The 19,300-nt window shown below is 35.2% G+C and overlaps 1 protein-coding gene across 1 annotated transcript in view; it reads right to left on the bottom strand.

Annotated features, from left to right (window-relative positions):
• LOC148600319 (innexin unc-9-like) overlaps positions 1-9,752 on the bottom strand; it is a 54,848-nt gene extending 45,096 nt beyond the window's left edge. Inside the window, exon 1 of the mRNA XM_088559731.1 lies at positions 9,515-9,752. Coding sequence (XP_088415857.1) covers positions 9,515-9,567 — 53 coding nt within the window. The 5' untranslated portion in view covers positions 9,568-9,752. The remainder of the gene's footprint in view (positions 1-9,514) is intronic.
• Between the last annotated feature and the right edge of the window lie 9,548 nt (positions 9,753-19,300).

Genomic DNA, 19,300 nt, shown 5'->3' with positions numbered 1-19,300 from the left:
ACGCACTGTTCAAGATCATAGGTACTGTGTTACTATGCTGAATGACCTTAGCTTCATGTACAACCTGTTCAAAGTACACGTAGAGTTCCGAACCTGTCCGAAATAAACGTAGAGTTCTGAACCTGTCCAAAGTAAACGTAGAGTTCCGAAGCTGTCCAAATTAAACGCAGAGTGCCGCCCTGTCTAAAATAAAAGTAGAGTTCCGAACCTGTCCGAATAAAACATAGAGGTTCGGTAGGATGAAGAATGAACTTATAACCTAATACGTAATCTGGACACAAGAATATGCAGATGAAGATCATGTAGTGCTATAGAAGAGTAATCAAGGGAACCAAGGTTATAGCGGTAATCGAAAGAATGTAATCCAGGGACAAAGACCAGACATGGAAAACAGACATACACAACAAAGAACATAAAGTAACTAAAATCATACATACAAAATAACAAAAGTAAATGAGCAACTCGTACTCCACTAAAAACTGGGAGCATGGACCAGGTGCACCGGTAGGGTAAGCAACCTCTGCTTTTCTAGAAACACCCGCCGAGTTGCTCATAAAAAGTTAAGTCCGGGGTAGACAAACGAGGGAAGGAAAACTATGACCCGTTGAATAAATCAGTTTTCATGGTGATAATGGATACACCATAACGATCCACGAGTTCATGATGACGACCATAAAACTTCTGTAGTGATGACTTCAATCTTGAAGCAACATAACCCTGTTCCAGAAGCCTATTTGTTGGAGTTCTAGCGCGATACAAAAAGTCTGCGTAGTTTCGGCAAGCTCTGGCATAACATATGAGTTGTGATATGAACACCCCATACGCAGGAACCGAAGGGATGTTGCCACAGATGAAAGGAAAGTTGACAATTCTGAATGAAAAGTCATCACGTTTGTCGTAAAATTTGGTCAATAGTTTTCCTTTACCATCGATTTCTAAGTGTAGGTCAAGATATGAAGCTGACTTCACAGTGTCTGTAGTATCCTTTATCTCAAGTTCTTTTGGGTAGATGTGATGTATCAAATCCCCGAAATTAGGATTGTTTAAAGATAATACGTAATCTATATGGCGGAAACTGAGATTGAAGATCTAGCCAAACGATATTCTTTCTTTCTGATTAGATCAGCTATAAAGTCAGCCTCATAAGAGTGAAGGAACAGGTCGCATGAATTTTGCGGTACTTTTCATGCGCTAATCTTTTGACGTCCGTTTGTTCGCCTAAACACCAGATAACACGGCATGGGATAAGTAAGAACACTTTGAGGTCTTTCAAAAGTTGTTTTAAATGATTTACATATCTTCGTGGAAGGGAGCCCCTTTTTCTGCCTCACGCATTTTTTTTTTAGTTGGGACTTTAAATACCATCGGAAAGAGATACAGGCTAATTATGTGCGTCTGTTTTGCGTTGCCATGGATTTTCATTTACATTTAGTGGAAACCTTTACATGTACATTTTTTCCTAGCTGCGTGTATATGACAAAGGATCTACCTTAATATAATAGAAAGTCGCTGATTAAATCAGACAGTTTGTAAAACATTCATTGGTCTGATAGTTATATTGTCAGCCATTTCAAGATAAGTCTAGTTTTAATTCACTTGTATTCGTGTATTTTTCAAATGAGAATTAAATGGTGCCAAATGTATAATAGAAGTCTGGTGTATAAATACTCGAGCTTCCACATGCTTCAAGTAGAAATAAGCAAACAACTGTCGCCTGTTTTATAGTATGCCTCCATGACAAGAGACTTCTGGTGATTTCTTGTATGAAAAGCTTGAGTAAAGCTCGGAATTTCTCTAAATGCACGAAAAAGAATCAGTGGATATCCCATTGGGATGACTTATGAATCAAGTACTTTTGATTTCTCCATAGCTGCCATGCTTCGAAGAATTGATAGCTTGATTGTCAAGCAGTCTTTGTTTCGTTTCGTCGTTGGCAAGAAAAAACTCTTGTTTCGAGAAAAACAAATGAAAAGTTATCCAAATGCACAGTATAACTTATCATAAACCTAATTTAATATTAAATAAATATTTAGGTGATTAAGGCGTTATATATGCAAGCATATTTTGAAATGAAAAAAAAATGTTAATATGATGAGTTGACGACAAATCCCATCCATCTTTTTACAGAAGAAAAGCAATGGGCTTGTGTACACTCTATCAGGAATACGGATTAGCGATACGAGGTTCTGGTATGAATGGAGGACAGAACAGTGGGGCTATATCACATCTGTCATGGGTGTAATGTAAAATGCCATCATTCTTACTTAAACTTAGATTCTAGATTCTTATTTTTGTTTAAAATCAACATGTCTTCCGAACGAATATCATACCTTTCATGTCAATTCAAATGGTTTATTATTCTCAAATAATAACTCCGTTTACTTAATACTATGCGGAGTCGTTTGCTGATATGAACCTTTACAAACCATACAGGAGGGTACCAAAAACCTGTTAAATCGAGACGACTACTGTAGTAAATTTTCATGTATAACATACTCAATACAGTAGAATCTGAGTAAACCAATCAAATTCTTAAGTGCCAGTCTTTTTAAGAATCAAGCAGTGGGTGATCGTATGACAAAACAAAACATAATTTTGATAGTGTAATTCTATTGAAAAACTTAAAAGCAAATCCAATGATGCAGAGATCAAATAATGGTCTTTTCAAATAGGGAAGGCATCATTGAGTGAAAATTTTGACATGTATGTTTCAGGTTTTTCCCATTTTGCCTGAATCTTACAAATACTTACACTTAAGTCTGGCAGTAATTTGGTTTTGGTTAAATAAAAAGAAAAAAAACGTTATACCATCATAAAGATTTTGCAAACGACTTTTTGTTGTGTACGTCTGTTTTCCATGCCTGGTCTTTGTCCCTGTATTACATTCTTTTGATTACCGCTATAACATTGGTTCTCTTGATTACTCTTTCAAAGTATGCACATTTGCACCGTGTAAATCTTTTCAGAAACAATGACCCGATTGAACAATAGACACGACCGTAATTAAAAAGGTGCGTGAAGCAGAGAACTAATTTTTAGACAAATTTTCTGGCAGGTAACATAGACAGACAGAAAAATTATGAGGCGGAAAAAATCTGGTTTGCATTCTACCGTTTGTAACAAAATACTTAAGTAGTAGTCTTTATAAGAATCATGAAAATTATGTATATATGTGATACATTGTACGCCCATAAGAAGGCTGCACATTTTTATTTTTTTGTAATTAAGTTGCTTTGTATGTCTATATGATGAAATGCATAAATATTCAATCCAATCCGTCTGCTTTTTATTGTCATTTACAGAGTTATTTCCCAATAATTTTGAATTCTACATTTCATTCTATATAATTTTTATCTCCTAAGAACAAGGGTTAGATGAAAAGCCATATGTTAATTTTTGTTTACTTAAACATTTTAAACAAAATATCAAAAAATAAAAATATGTAGGCTTTTTAACTATGAATCACATTTTGCATGATTTTTATCAGGAGTGCTACTTGAGAAAACATATAAACATGATGTAGACTGCTTCTCTTGTTTGCGAATTTCGCTTGTGTAATCTAATTAAGTTGATAAATTATTGAGTATGATGTTAGAGGTGTTTTTAAGCATAAATATTTCAATACATATGTGTACTTCGATGTGGTGTTGCTACCGAGTTTGTTGTAAAAAATAATATGAAATACATTGTACCCTAAACCTACATGTACATGTATTACTTAAAGAACAAAGACTGTCTTAACAATTCAATCTTCTCATGTTAGTCACTATTTATATATGTTAAAGAGCACCGGTTCCTATCAGGAGCGGATCCAAAAAAGGCTGGGTTTAGGCTACTAATAACTATGAACTAATTTTTTTTTTCAAATTGTGCAACTAATCAAATTTTCCTGGATTCACCTCCACCTATGGAATACATTTATGATACTTTAAACAGGGTTCCAGTGGCGGATTCAGCCGTTATAACCCTACTATAACCTAACTGTAAATTTTAAATTTAAATTTAATTTTTTTTCATAAAAAAATGAGCAAATGGTCGCCTGGACGCCACTACTACTGTATATAAATTTCTAGATATACATGTACCCCCTTTTTGTAAATATCTGGTTCCACCCTGAGGTTTACTTGTGATGCCGAGATACACGTGAGCATGACCGACATTTGTTTGCAAATGTATATACACGGATCTGTATACAGAATACAAGTACAGGTATCAGTCGAAACGTTGCTATGTATGTTAAAACCTTAAATCTGTCTCGCGACTTACATTAATCTCTCTTTTTAATTCGTTATATATTGTTTCCACCGAAGACATTGCCAATGTGCAACATTAAGGGTAAGCATGGTGTGTGACCTTAATTAATCTCTTTTTTTTTTTTCTTAAGCGGGCATTGTGCATAGTGACGACAATCCACCATTTTTAATGAAACTACTGCAGTCATGTAAACCCGTGTAATTTCTTTACACTACATTCATTTCAGTTGATCGTAAGTAATGACGTCATAAAGTAATTTAGCATTGTAACGTCATGATTTACGATCAATTTCACACTTACGACTTTTTGTGAAACCGACGCCAGCCTAAAAGTAACAAAACAAATCGTCATTTCGATCTTACAAACGAATTAACATTAAGTGTTTCAATGTTTACAATGGATTAATGAATTATAAGGAAAATGCTTGGCTATTTGAGATCTGACCTGAAAAGGCAACCACATACCAAATAGTTACTGTATGTTCACTTAAAAAGAATGCGTGGGTACTGGACTTATTCATTTAACATATGCTTCGAAATGAAGGGCCATCTCTACCCAGTCACACCCCCACCCCTAAATTCATATGACTCCACTCAACTAGTAAACCACATCAATGGACACCGCCCTGGGGGGCTCTACCATGTCTAAAAGAAATAAAATGCACATGGTGAAGATTCGGAAGAGCACCACAGTACTACACAACATGTACAAACTACAACAAAAGGACAAGCTTCCACTATTCCTTATTCTGAATCAACGATAACTGTCTGCAGTTTATATCCATCAATATCTATATCCTTAATCTGTCAAAACGTTTTGGTAATACACATGTATTTCTGTCGAACATCAAACAAGATAGGTATTGGTACACAAATATTCCAAGAATGACAGACAAACAGATGTTTCTAACGAATCATTATTACATAGAGACTAATAATATCTTATCTCGACAGATGTTTTGGTCTCTCAGTAATTTTCGGAAAGAAAAGGGGCACGGGGCATTGTTCATTTTCCTTATTTTTTTGTTTGTTTTTACAAAAGTTTATTTTTTTTAACTTTTCAATTTCCACTTGTATTAATAACATCAAAATGAACATGCTAGCGAATTCTGCACTCTGTGGAGATTTTTTTTTCTATAATTTCAACGATCTTAAAAGGGAGAAAATATAAAAATATTATTTGACCTTTAAGGAATAAAACGTATATTTTTTTATATTTCCTACAACTAACAGAAATAGTCATACAATTCCCTTCATCCTTAAAAAAGGGGGGGCTAAAATTTGTTATACAAATGTGACCAATATTTTAATTCGTTTTTGTCCGTTTTCTTGCTTTTCCGTGATATACATGTAAAGTACGTACAATGACACTACACTGATGATACATGTACATGTATGTCTATGTAAAGGTTAATATACTCTTTCTGTATCAGCAGATAATTATTTTCTTAGCAGCTAAAAGGAGGGGGAAATGATTTGGTTTTGTTATATGATAATGCCAAGGGACAGTATGGGTAATTATTTCCACGAGAGACTATATTAAGACGGGTCTTGTCACAATATTTGTACAGGGAGGTTGATGTGCCCTCTACCAACAGATGTTATTGTAGTAGTGGTCAATGACCTCCTCAAAGTACTCGCTATCGAAACTGATACAGTGATATCTGCTTTACACGAACCCTGAATAAACCGGATCACGTCTTAACCAGACATTGTCAAATGTTACTTCATTTGAGCTGTAACGTGTTTAGTACCTGCATAAACCCTGCACTTCCACGAAGCGTACTAACTGCTCAGCCGAGGTTCAGTACAGATAGAGCTATAAGTGAGATAGATTATTCCTATATCTTGATAAACAACATCATCTGTGGTCATTTACGAGATCAATAAAGGGTAGAATATGTAACAGTTATAGGCGTCCTAGCTTTTGATGTTGGTGAATATATCCCAAAATATTTAGAGTCATTGTTGTTTCTTATCTGTAAACAGACATTCACATTCTGCATATTTTTATATAGACCATCGTATACCTACATTTTTTGTGTCCATCATGAGATGCGAATCCAGCGCTTGCCAGCATTAGGACCACAAGTTAAATGAAAATTAGTAGAAGGTATGCACCATTTCTTTCAATATTTCAATAAACCCATGAGTGTTCTTAAAGTTTAGGTTCTATCCATACACATGTAACGATGTAGGTAGGAGCAGGGCTTTTACATCGCAGGTAATAGAAACGGGAACAGATATGGTGGAACGCAATAAGTGCACAACCTGGCCCCGATATATCAATAATGATTCATACTCTTCCAAAGCTCTTGGTTTGTGGTTGTTCGGGAAACAGATTCACGTGCTGTTACAGAGATGACACAGCAGGGACTCTACTGGGAATATAATATGCGTCCATGTATCTTTAATCTTCGGATTTTGTGGGTTTTTTTATCGATGCCGTTTTCATATAAAATCTCAAATTGAGATAGTCCTCAAATTCTTCCTCAACTCAAATTTGGACCAATCAAATTCATTGAAATTGGAGATTTGAGGAAAAACTCAAGGATTTGAGGCAAATCTCAATTTGATTTTTTTTAGGAAACCCAGGTCTGGTCAGTTGCAGTAAGCTTCCATATTCTGATTCGAGGGACAGACGGGGTCCCCAAAGTACATGTACATTTTGTCTTCCTTATCTCTTTATAATTGATGAATCATGGCAGTATTACAAAGAGTTCCCTTAAAATTTTACTGCCGTTTGCGATTGTTTTTGTCCCCCCTCTATTCCTCTGGTCACTTTTACAATTGTATATAATCCTAAATTTACAAAAGGAGTGTGTAATTTCAACACTTTAATTTTAAAAATAGACCTCGTTGTATTTGTAAAGAACTTTAATAATGAAAATGACTTGGTATTAAAGTACATTACGAATGCAAACAAGTATGTTTTAATGAGACATTTTTTCAACAGTTCAAAGGTGTACGGTAGCTTTCCTATGTCAATATATCAACAAACGTGTTGAGATCTGTGTCTTTTTTAAATTTAAACTTTTGTTAAAACTTACTTTTATAATTAAAAATATTCTTTTACGGTAAATTCTGTGAAGGTCAATAACCGAATACAATCTGACAGTTGGTGAAACATGGTATGGAAAAAAAACATCATTTTGATATTGTAATTTGACTGTTTGCATGATCAGAATCAAGAAAAACAGACAAGATCATGCTGAACCATTAAGTTACAATTTCATTGAAATGCACTGACAATGAATATTTCAAGGGCAGTTACCCTTCGAAAGCATCATTTTTTTAAAGATTTTATTGAAACATTTCTGTGCAAAACTAGTGATGTAAAGATAAAATAATGGTCTTTTCAAATAGAGAGAGTATCCTTGAGTGATATTACATTGTCAGATTGGTGGGATCTTAACATACGAGTTTCTGATTTTTCCCATTTTGCCTGATTCTTACAAACACTTGAACTTAATACATTTTGCTGGTCGGATTTTTGCTTATTTGAGATACCAACAATTTCATTGGCGAGGGGCACTGTGATATTTCAAAAATAGACTATTCAAAATGTTAATCTATTTTTCTTACTCATGGACAGAATAAAATATGATTCACTTCCCCTGACCCCCTGATTCACCCCCCCCCACACCCATACTTAATAACGGAGATATTCAAATATAAAAAAAAATGGCGTTGCTGAAGAAAAATATATGCGTCCTTGCCCGAAAAAATTTTTTCCCTCAATATAAAATCCCAGACCCTCGAGAAGAAAATAGTTAGGACCTAAGTAAATGTACAGTGTATGATTCAATTCATTGCACGTATCGTAAGTCCAAGGACATTTATACAGTTCCACTGTAAAAAGATTTACTCTATTTAGCTATTATGAAATACTTTCAAGAAAGTAAGCCAATACGACACGAAAGCAATGTCAAACCAGGTATTGTGTTCCTCATTTCTACGGGATACATTTACAAACTCCAAGGTTAGATTGTTATTTTTGTAACTCCAAAACAGTGGCGATGTTGACTTGAGCCTAGACATGGAAGACTATACCGCTATTCCGGAGTTTGGTCAATTTCACCCCAATACTATTGACACATAAATTTTATCCTTTGCTTATTGACACATTTCTATTTGTTAGATTTTTCTTTTTTCAATAGAAAGAATTATAGTTAATATCAGACAATGTAACGATCGATAGCGAGAACGGTATAAAAATGTTCATATTTACTTAATTAAAGATACACAACGATTTTAATTATCAATTGACTGAGTCATTTGATGTTAACTTAATATATAGATGATTCTCATGTTTGGAAAGAAAAGGGGGGAGGACGAATTCGATAAATGTAGAACTATATGTAATGTTTTAGGTATTGATCATCAATGTTATGTGTTGATGGTGACGAAAAAAAGGGAGATGGATGGCTTTCTTCTTTGTAAACATAGACATATATGATATTTATACTGTTTATCATAGTAAGTAAAGGTCGGCGATGGTGCTTGATTAAAATAAGAGGGTAGTATAGCATGCCGATCTATAAATGGTAATTCTATTTTATGTTGAATCCATTAATTATCGTTGTAGAGCGTTGATGTTGGCGATTATAGAGAGAAAAGGGGGTCGGTTTGCAGAACTAGTCGTTGATTGCTAACGTTACGCGTTGATAATAAGGCGTGCTACTATGCACAGGGTAAAAAAGTAAAGCCTATATCTCAACTGTATGTTATTTCTTTCTGTAACATGTGGAAAACCGATTTCGTCAGTACTTGACTTCATTAATGCAATCTGTATATTGATAGAAGTAAAAACAGTTTTGTATGAGTGTTCATTCACTTCCTTTTTAATAACTGGTATTTTTATGCTTTATCTACTAGTCTTTCCGTTCTTTTCACGAAAAAAATTTACACAAATCGGTTGTTTGTTTTTATACCGTTACATATGAATTATCATATGACTGACTAGGGGGTGCTTCGGGTGCTTGACTACCCTATCTAGCCTCCCACGGACAGATTTATGATATGCATCTATATGAATTTTATATGATACATGCTTTTCATTCAAAAATATTCGTTTTCAAGATATTGTGTTCGTTGTACATAGGTATAAGAGAAGTACCATATTTCACAGAAATTATAAATATAAATAAAGCAAGCTTTGTTAGTAAGGTAAGAAAAGAGAGATTTAAATAAGACAAGAAATATATATACGTAAAAGTTTAAATAGTAATACAGAAAGTTTTTTTTAATTCTTAACTTACCAGTCAAATATTGTCATATTACTCCCAGTTTCCACACACAGCCCGTTCCCCATCTTTGCGTTTTTTTGTTACACCCTATATAATCCTAAAAACCATATTTTAACTTTTTCATATCGTTTCTAACTTTATCATTTTCTGTTTATCCTTATGCTAAGTTAAAGTAATCGACATTTTCTTTCCGTTACCAGATGGCGCTGCCATTAACGTTCCGGATGATTGCCTTATGACTGTGTATTGCATGAAACGTTTTTGTCTATTCGAGAGGTCAAATACGAACAATACCGTACAAAGAAGCTCTTCAAGCGAAACAGATTATAATTAAACGTTTAACTTTGTATTATTAAGATATTAAATGACTCCGTATGAAAGAATTTTAAAATGTATGTAGGCCTTTCTGTACTGTTTGTAATTATCAGATGTAATATCTTGAAAAATTAAACAGCCGTGCAGTGATTTAACAGATATAGGTCGCGTATTTTGTGGTTAATCAAAAGATGATTTAGAAATAGATAGATCAGATAAAAAGGGGTACCTGCAGATGTCTTATGAAATACATATAGAATTTAATTGATTATAATCAATTGATGGAGATGATCTACTTAGTATATACTGTTACAGATTTATGGCTTTTATTTCACATTTGTCAAATCATATTTTACTGATTAATAGTTTTGAAGTACAAATAACGTGTTACTGGTATTCCTAAACAGACACTGGTCAATAGACTTCCGGAAGAGAGGTTCTAGTCGTGGTCTCAGTCTTGTATTGATATTCTTGAGCTGGTGTACGTAAAAAGATTGAGGCTAATAAAATAAAGTTCTTTTTATTCTGATTTTTTTTTCATGTTGACAAGAAGTACTGCAGCACAACAATAACACCAAAGTGAAAGTACAAACCATGTGATTTTGAGTTCAAGGTTTGCCGGTGTACCAAAGCCTTTTTTTCGTTTGGCCTCTGTTGAACTTTTACATTTAATTAATCAAGCCAAATGTTCCAAAATTGGATTGAAACTTAAGAAAGAATTTTTGAAACATTTTTAAAGAAGCAACCTTAACATTGCGCCTATGGAAAAGAGAATACAAGACTGAGACCTCTTGTATTGGTCCCCACTCTCAAAATATATTTTGCAAGAGTTTTTATTAATTTCGTACATTTGTTGAGAGGGTTTAATTGGGTCTGGAGCGGTTGGAAACGAAAACGGAGGTTTCCAATTGCCACGGACAAACCCACCCCGCCCATTTTTGGATCCTCTGAAACAATGGAACTTCACTGGTTTTCCTTTTTCATAATCAGTGAAAATTGACATTTTGTCTTTTTGTATTTTTTCTTTAGCAGCGTCTGGTTAATTTATAATTAATTAATTGATTGATCCGACAAACATTTCATCCGACATCCTTATCCTACACCCGACTATTCTAAAATTGAAACGCCAGTAGCCGATCGAACCGTGCATACTAAAATTGTTGTCTAGTACACGTGAGACACATTTGATTTTTAAAATAAATAGATTTTTGGTTTGTTTATCTAATTGTTGTGTGTGTGTGTGTGGTTGTTGTTGTTGTTGTTGTTTTGTTTGATACGTTTAAATACACAGGTTTAACTGATTACATGTTATTGACTGAACAAAACCCTGATTTAATAAGGCTAACCAAGCATAAGAAGCACGTACAAGTCACGTTGAACTTTAAACTTTCACAACCAATGGATTTCCTAATTGGTTTAATGATTTCCATTTTCATATTTCATAATGTCAATTTCAGATACAAAGACATCTAGTTCACAACCTGAACAGTTTTCGTAGAGGGTGTTTGCTTGTCTTTTTTATGAGTCTTATTTTGTTTTGGTTTTTGTTATTTTGTTATTTTGTTTTTGTTTTGGTTAGTTTTTTTATTAGTCATATTATTATTTTTCTGTTTATTGTTTTTTTTTTTTTTTTTTTCATTATTTTTCTTTCGTTTTTTTACGTAATTTGTTCTCTTTCTCTTTGCATTGAATACAACTGATTGACAATAGTACAAGTTAAGAATCGCATACAGTTTTTAATAACAGAAGTTTCTTAAAAAAACATCATTTTTGACTCAATTCTACAAAACTTGCAATATGTTCAGGAATACAACCTCTTTCTTTTTCAAATTAATTTCTGGATTGCTCCCCCCCCCCCCCCACTTTTCCACTTTCTCCCCCGATTTTAAATATTTAAATAATTATTTTGGTGCCTCTTAACAGAGGGTACGCAAAAATATTCTGTCTGAGGGTGAACTTATCATTCTATTTTGGCACAAAAACATAAATTGCGATTTCCACATTCTCTTCCGTTTGGTGAAACTTTTGGGCAAATAATGAATAAGGGGGAACATTTTCTTTTATTCTTTATTTTAAAATTCAGTCCCAAATTAATTAAGTTGCCATAAGTTTCACTGAAAGTAAAGTTGAATAAGCAGTGCTGGTTCTGATATTGGAAGGTAATATGGAATGGAGTACATTTACGGGTGAAATTGGCCCCTTATTTTTGCAAAAATTGTTTGAGTCACAACAAACTGTACCCGTTGAACAAAAGTGTTAAGCCTAAAGTTGAAGTGCCTATAAATATATCTTATCTGTACTGCACAATTTGATCATACATACAATCATTGGCCAAAGTAGCTGTTTTACAAAACCAGGATAGGAATAGCCAATTAAATATGAAATGTATGAGTGTCTGCGTCAATTTTGATACATGTAATATCTTGATATTATTCAGCATTTGCATGTGTCTTTTCATAAGAATTCTCGAAGTGAGCCCCTCTTGAAGCATGCATCGGAAATTCGAAAACGTAATCAATTTTATAAACTTTATCTTTTTTGCAATAAGTCCTTCTCATTACGCGACAACGTCTAGCTAAACAATTTCATTGTGATATGTCATGTCCTTAACTTCTATGCAAATTAATAACATTTTTTTAATATATTTAGAAATTCAGCCCAATACTCAGACAGCTTGCCTCCGTTGGGACAACGTTGGCTGATGGTTGGATCGTTGCTTTTAGTTGGCGTTGGCATTACAACGTTGGACCAATATAATAGTCCGTAGTTATGGAAATGTTTCTTCTTGATTTATTTTTAACCAAAATGGTTTTTACTTGACAACCAAATGATTGAACACGACATTTTGAAATTTTAAATACCTTCATATCATAAAAAGGTTCTACGTTGGCCCTACTTTATTTGAACAACCATTTCATTTTATATTTCTCTTTAAAACTTGTTTTAGGAGGAATTCTGCGTGAGAGTGTTGTTAAATTTTGATTTTTAAATCAAAACCATGATTACATTATTTGCATTATTCTACATTTGTCCAACCCAGAGCCAACAGTGAGCCCAATACTGAACCAACATTGAACCAGCGTCGAAACGACTTTGGTAACAAACATGTTATAAAAGACTTAATATTATTCTTGATGCAAAAATGTATGTCGCTCTCAAGAAAGTAAAATTAGAAAGCAGGATGTATGAAAGCAAATATTGTGTTGCACCTAAACCGCGATACTAAGTTGGACCAACGTTGGCCCAACGTTGAAAAACCAAAATATATATATTTATTAATATAATTTTACTTCCTTCAAAAAAGTATTGTTGGCTCTTTTCTCAGGTTCTGTTAACTGCATGTTTAATATTCATGCAACAAGTATTCGCATTTAATATTTTGAACTAAATAACACAAAATAATTATTATGAATAACCAAATCTAATTTATGATAACAACAGTGTACATGATTATCTCCCTCTTATGCAGCTTTGTAACTGAAACCACGATACACCTTTTCAAAACAAAAGTTGGCTCTCATTTTAAACAAATGTATACATATTTTCAATGTAAATTCATCCTAAACACAAAACATTGACAGGTATTATCATATGTCTATTCAATGCAAAAAAATGCAATTTTCAATAATTAGTATACCAATGCTCATAGTATCTGCTAATATTATAACAGCTTTTCTTGTTTTAATCTTGTAAACTACAATCAGCTTGTCATTGGTATGGTCTTCCTGCAAAAGAATTATATGATAAACTGAGGAGAAATGGGGTCCTTACTCTGTAGGAGTGCAGAGCATCAGCACTCTGCTGATGATCAGGAAATACATAATAAAATTGTGTTCTAATACCTTAAGGAATATAATCGTCTGGCCATATGGTTGGATTAACGTTGGGCTTATGTTGGGCCAACATTGATGATTCGTTGGGTCAGTGCTGGCATTACGTTGGGCTAACGTTGACCCAGCTATTGATTGCCTCCGTTGGGCCAACGTTGGCTCTCTTTGCACTTACAACGTTGGGCCAACATTTGGTACCCTACGTTGGTCCAACCTAAATGACTCCGTTGAACCAACGTTGGCCCAGCGTAGGAATGCTGTCTGGGTAGGGGTTCAAAAGACCCCTAAGTGTACCTTGTATTTTCAACAAGCAATTTTTTGCCGCAGTAGTTACAGGTAGTGATCAAAGTAAGCATTCTGAAACATATATTGTATATGTTCAATAAGCACTGTTTTGTCACAAATACAGACTTTATCGAATTCGTATCAAATTATCAATAATCATGCACAGAAAGACGATATTACAGTAATTATCACTTTATCAAAATTCACTTTCGATTGAAAGTAAAATGGAAACCTTGAAATGATTATAATTGAATGAAATTTTACATCTATTTCCATGCGTTTAAGAAATATAACATTAAATCAATCCAGAAAATCTTCCATGGTTCAAAACCAGTCACTTGGATCAAAAAAGTATATGTAGAAACTCAATTGAGACCAACTTAGCCTGAAGAACCGGCCACCACAGACCATCCACTCTAAAAATATATCAAAAGCTTGTGTCTAGCATATGAGGTTAAAACATGTATTACCCGATGATGAAGTCCGAGATCAGTATCCACTGTACATAAGGGATCGAAGAGTTCTTAATGTACGAAAAATATGGTTGATTTTGTAAACACACACACACAAGTGTACCCCTATGCTAGCCGAAATTTCTTACTTAGCCACTGCCTTCGCATACTTAACATTACCAGATAATGAAGAATGTGCATGTTTCCATTCGGTTATGACCGACCTCGATATGTTTTCAATAATAGCAAGCTTATAGAAGGCAAGAAAAAAAGGGGGGTAAAAATGAATATCAAGCATATCAATTGCAAGTAATCAATCAATAATGTAATTAGACATACAACGACATTTTAAAATAAATCAATAAAGGTTTAAACGTTATAAATAGTTTTGACCAAAAACCTATGCAAGAAAGATAACTCTAGTGTGTTTAACAGCCATAAAACTGATGATTTTAAAATTGTGTTACATGTAACATTGTACATGTAAATGTACGTGTAAAATGATACATGTAAAATTTACCTGATAATAATGGGTCTTATTAAAGCGAATCTAATAGTGATTGTCATAATTAATACTGAAACGATATCAAACATGTTCAAGGGAATATCGCCCGGTTGGGCAGGTCCGACAAACTGTGCTAACAAATAAACGTAATCTTTCAATTACCGGTCAAGAGATTCCCTGCTCTGTCACGATTTTCCAGATTTCTACTGATTTAATGGGACAAACCGATTCTTACTCGGCGTATTCTTGATTGAAACTACTTCTCCATTCTCTGTTAAAATCAGATTGAATGACGAAATAATTTAAGACACTCATCACTGAAGAAGAAACTAAATATGCAGAGAACAATCTCAAATGAATCCACAACATATTTTACATAATCTTGATGCGTTCCGTAGAGATTTGGGTATACATGTAAATGTCTCTCAATATCTTTAAAACATCCATGTCATTTACTTTTGTGCTTTTCAAAGAATCTCAAAAGTAGTAAACAAATCATTTGAACGGTTTGTCACGTACAAAAAGGCATTGACAGTAACAATAAATCTGTCAAGATAGATCGAATTAATTATGGACTCCTGACCACTAAAAACTGGCAGCATTTATCAGGTGCACCGGTAGGAAAGCGTCCTCTGCTTTTCTAGAAACACATGCCGAGTTGCTTAAAAAAAAGTTAAGTACGGAGTAGGCGAAAAAGGAAATGAAAACTATGACACGTTGAACAACAACCATGGAACTTCCTCAGGTTTTTACCTCGAGCGCGAAATTGTGAAAGTTTTCAATACTAAATCCAACAATTCCTTTACATTGGAGAAATGTTGAGGAAGAGGAAGAGTATAGGGAAAAGAGGAATTATATGGCTCTTTAGAGTAAACTTTATTAATTTTTACTTTTATTTAAATTTAATTATTTTAAATAAAAGATTTATTGTATCAAGATATTTTCTCAATTTTAAGACAGGGATATTTCTATTTAAGCCGTGCGAGATTCCTTTGTTTAAATCACTGGTAACACGATGTTTAATGCCTCTATAGATATAATATTAATTAAGCAACATTTATTTTTTTTAGAAACAGTTTGATTTAAAGAAATTATTAAAATAGCAATTTTCTTAAGAAACGAAACACATTTAAACTTGATTTTTCCCCCACTGCATCACTACAGGAACACTTCGTGGGCGCAATTCCTCGGAGACTGCAGAAAGGACTTTGTAGGGTTGTTCGTCACCTAATGTAGTTGATCATATTCAATCTCCATTTTGATTCGGAAATTTTGCAGGAGTTATGAGAATTTGTTGATTTTTTACACGGTTAAATTACTAAAGACAAATTTTGAGGACGCAAATGGAGATCGCTGAACAGATTTTGTGCAAATTTGTAGGATTGTTAAAAACCATATGTAGTCGGTCATATTAAATGCCATTTTGATTCGGCAAATTTTATTGGAGTTATGGGACTTTGTGATTTTTTTTTTACATGGTTTACTATAGAAACACTTTGTGGAAGCAACTCCTCGAAGACATCGGAGACAGCAGCATGGATTTTGTTGAAACTTTGTAGGATTGTTAGTGACCATATGTAGTCGATTATATTTAACTGCCATTTTGATGTAGCAACATTTAAAGGAAGTTAAGGGACTTTATTGATTTTTTACATGGTTCACTATAGAAACACTTTGTGGAAGCAACTCCTCGAAGACATCAGAGACAGCAGAATTGATTTTGTTGAAACTTTGTAGGATTGTTAGTGACCATATGTAGTCGATCATATTTAACTGCCATTTTGATGTAGCAACATTTAAAGGAAGTTATGGGACTTTATTGATTTTTTACATGGTTTACTATAGATACACTTTGTGGATGTAACTCCTTCTGTAATATTGTCTGGATTACACATGTCGGTCACGATCTGTTATATTGCCTGGATTACGCCTGTCGATCACTGTGTTATATTGGCTGGATTAGGCCCCTCAGTCATCGTCTGTTATACTGACTATATTAGACCCCTTAGTCGCTGTCTGTTATATTGGCTTGATTATGCCCCTCGGTCACTGTATGTTATACCGACTGGCTAAGGCCTCTCGGTCACTGTATGTTATACCGACTGGCTAAGGCCCCTCGGTCACTATATGTTATTCCGACTGGCTAAGGCCTCTCGGTCACTGTATGTTATACCGACTGGCAAAGGCCCCTCGGTCACTGTATGTTATTCCGACTGGCAAAGGCCTCTCGGTCACTGTATGTTATTCCGACTAGCTAAGGCCCCTCGGTCACTGTATGTTATACCGACTGGCTAAGGCCCTCGATCACGATCTGTTATACACTCCTTTAAACGTTCACGATGCCCCTTTTAGCGTTCGTGCATCGTTTATCGTGCGTTTACACATCTTTTTGCGTTCGTTTAAACGTACATTATACGATAAACGCACGTCAGTTACTGTCTACTATATTGGCCGGATTAGACCCGTCGGTCACGGTCTGTTACATGTATGTAGACTAGTTTAGACTAGTTATATTGACAGGACTTTGCAACTCAGTCGCCGTCTATTATACTGACTAAATAAGGCCCTCGGTCAGTCTGCTATATTGGCTGGATTAGGCCCTTAGGTCACGATCTGTAATATTGGCTGGATTAGGTCCTCAGTTACAGTCCGTCATACCGACTGGATTACGCCCATCGGTCACTTTCTGTTATATTGGATGGATTAGGCCCTCCGTCACTGTCTGTTATACTGACCGGATAAGACCCCTCAGTCACTGTCTGTTATATTTGCTTGATTAGGCCCCTCGGTCACGGTCTGTTATATTGGCTAGATTAGGCCCCACAGTCACTGTCTGTTATACTGACTGGTTTAGGCCACTTAGTCACTCTCTCTTATACTGACTTGATTAAACCCTCCGTCATGGTCTGTTATATTGGCTGGATTAGAGCCCTTCGGTCACCGTCTATTATGTAGACTAGTTTAAACATATCGGTCATCGTCTGTTATTTTGAAAGGACTTTGCACCTCAGTCACCGTCTGTAATACTGACTGGATAAGGCCCTCAATCACGGTCTGTTACATTGACTGGATTATGCCACTGAGTCACGGTTTGTTATACTGACTGGATTAGGCCCTCGGCCTCGGTCTGTTATATTGGCCGGATTAGGCCCCTCATTCACTGTCTTTTATACTGACTGGATTAGGCCCATCGGTCACGGTCTGTTATATAGGCTGGATTTGGGATATACGTCACGGGCTGTTATACTGACTGGATTAGGCCTCTCGGTCAGGGTCTGCTATATTGGCTGGATTAGGCCCGTCGATCATTGTCTGTTATATTTGACTAGAATAGATCCATCAGTCACTGTCTGTTATATTTGCTTGATTAGGCCCCTCGGTCACTGTCTGTCATATTGGCTAGATTAGGCCCCTCAGTCACTGTCTGTTATACTGACTGGATTAAGCCCCTTGGTCGCGGTCTGTTATATTGGCTGGATTGGACCCCTCGGTCACGATTTGTTACGTTGACTTGATTAGAAATGTCGGTCACGGCCCCTCTCAGTAACGGCCTGTTATATTGCCTGGATTACGCCCGTCGATCACTTTCTATTAAATTGACTGGATCAGGCCCGTAGTCACTATCTGTTATACTGACTGGATTAGCCCCCTCGGTCATGGTCTGTTATACTGATCGGATTAGGCCATCGGTCATGGTCTGTTATATTGGCTGGATTAGGCCCTCAGTCACTGTCTGTTATTCTGACTACATTAGGCACCTCGGTCACTATCTGTTATGTAGACTGGTTTAGGCCCTCATCAGTCACTGTCTGTAATATTGACTGGATTAGGCCCCTCGGACACGATCTGTAAAATTGTCTTGATTAGGCCTTCAGTCACTGTCTGTTATACTGACTGGATATGGCTCCTCGGTCATGGTCTGTTATATTGGCTGGTTAGGCACCTCCATCACTGTCTGTTTTATTGACTGGCATCTCTATCACTGCGCTTATTTCGGCAGAGATTAATAATCATCAAAAATGATAAATGGCCAGGTGTAACTTGGACAAATATATGTAGATTCACTGACACTCGTGGTCAATTTATGCTGGTTATACTTTTCCTATGTTTACTGTAGCTGTGTATAGGATAAAAATCATCGTTTTACTATTAACCTAATTTATACCTGTACAGTAACTTAATCTTATACTATTTCCAGGATATTTGTCTCGCCAGTGGTGTGGAAGAAAGTGTCAAAAGAAATCCAAGTCTGCTTTCATCTCAATTGTTCTATGTTCATCTTGACTGTGTGTGTACCATTTTCCAGTACTGTGTGCATGGGACTATTTGAGATGTCGGCATATTTCGTCATAATCCATGGGTTAGGCAAAATAAGGATCGTCATAAAAACATGTCTTCTAGAATTTAGTCA

The sequence above is a fragment of the Perna viridis genome, chromosome 13 (assembly GCF_037379345.1).
Source record: "Perna viridis isolate PV_CMFRI_1.1 ecotype Kerala chromosome 13, ASM3737934v1, whole genome shotgun sequence".
Classification (NCBI taxonomy): Eukaryota; Metazoa; Mollusca; class Bivalvia; order Mytilida; family Mytilidae; genus Perna; species Perna viridis.
Note: the sequence above shows the minus strand (reverse complement) of the source record. Positions and strands in the feature narration are given on the sequence as shown.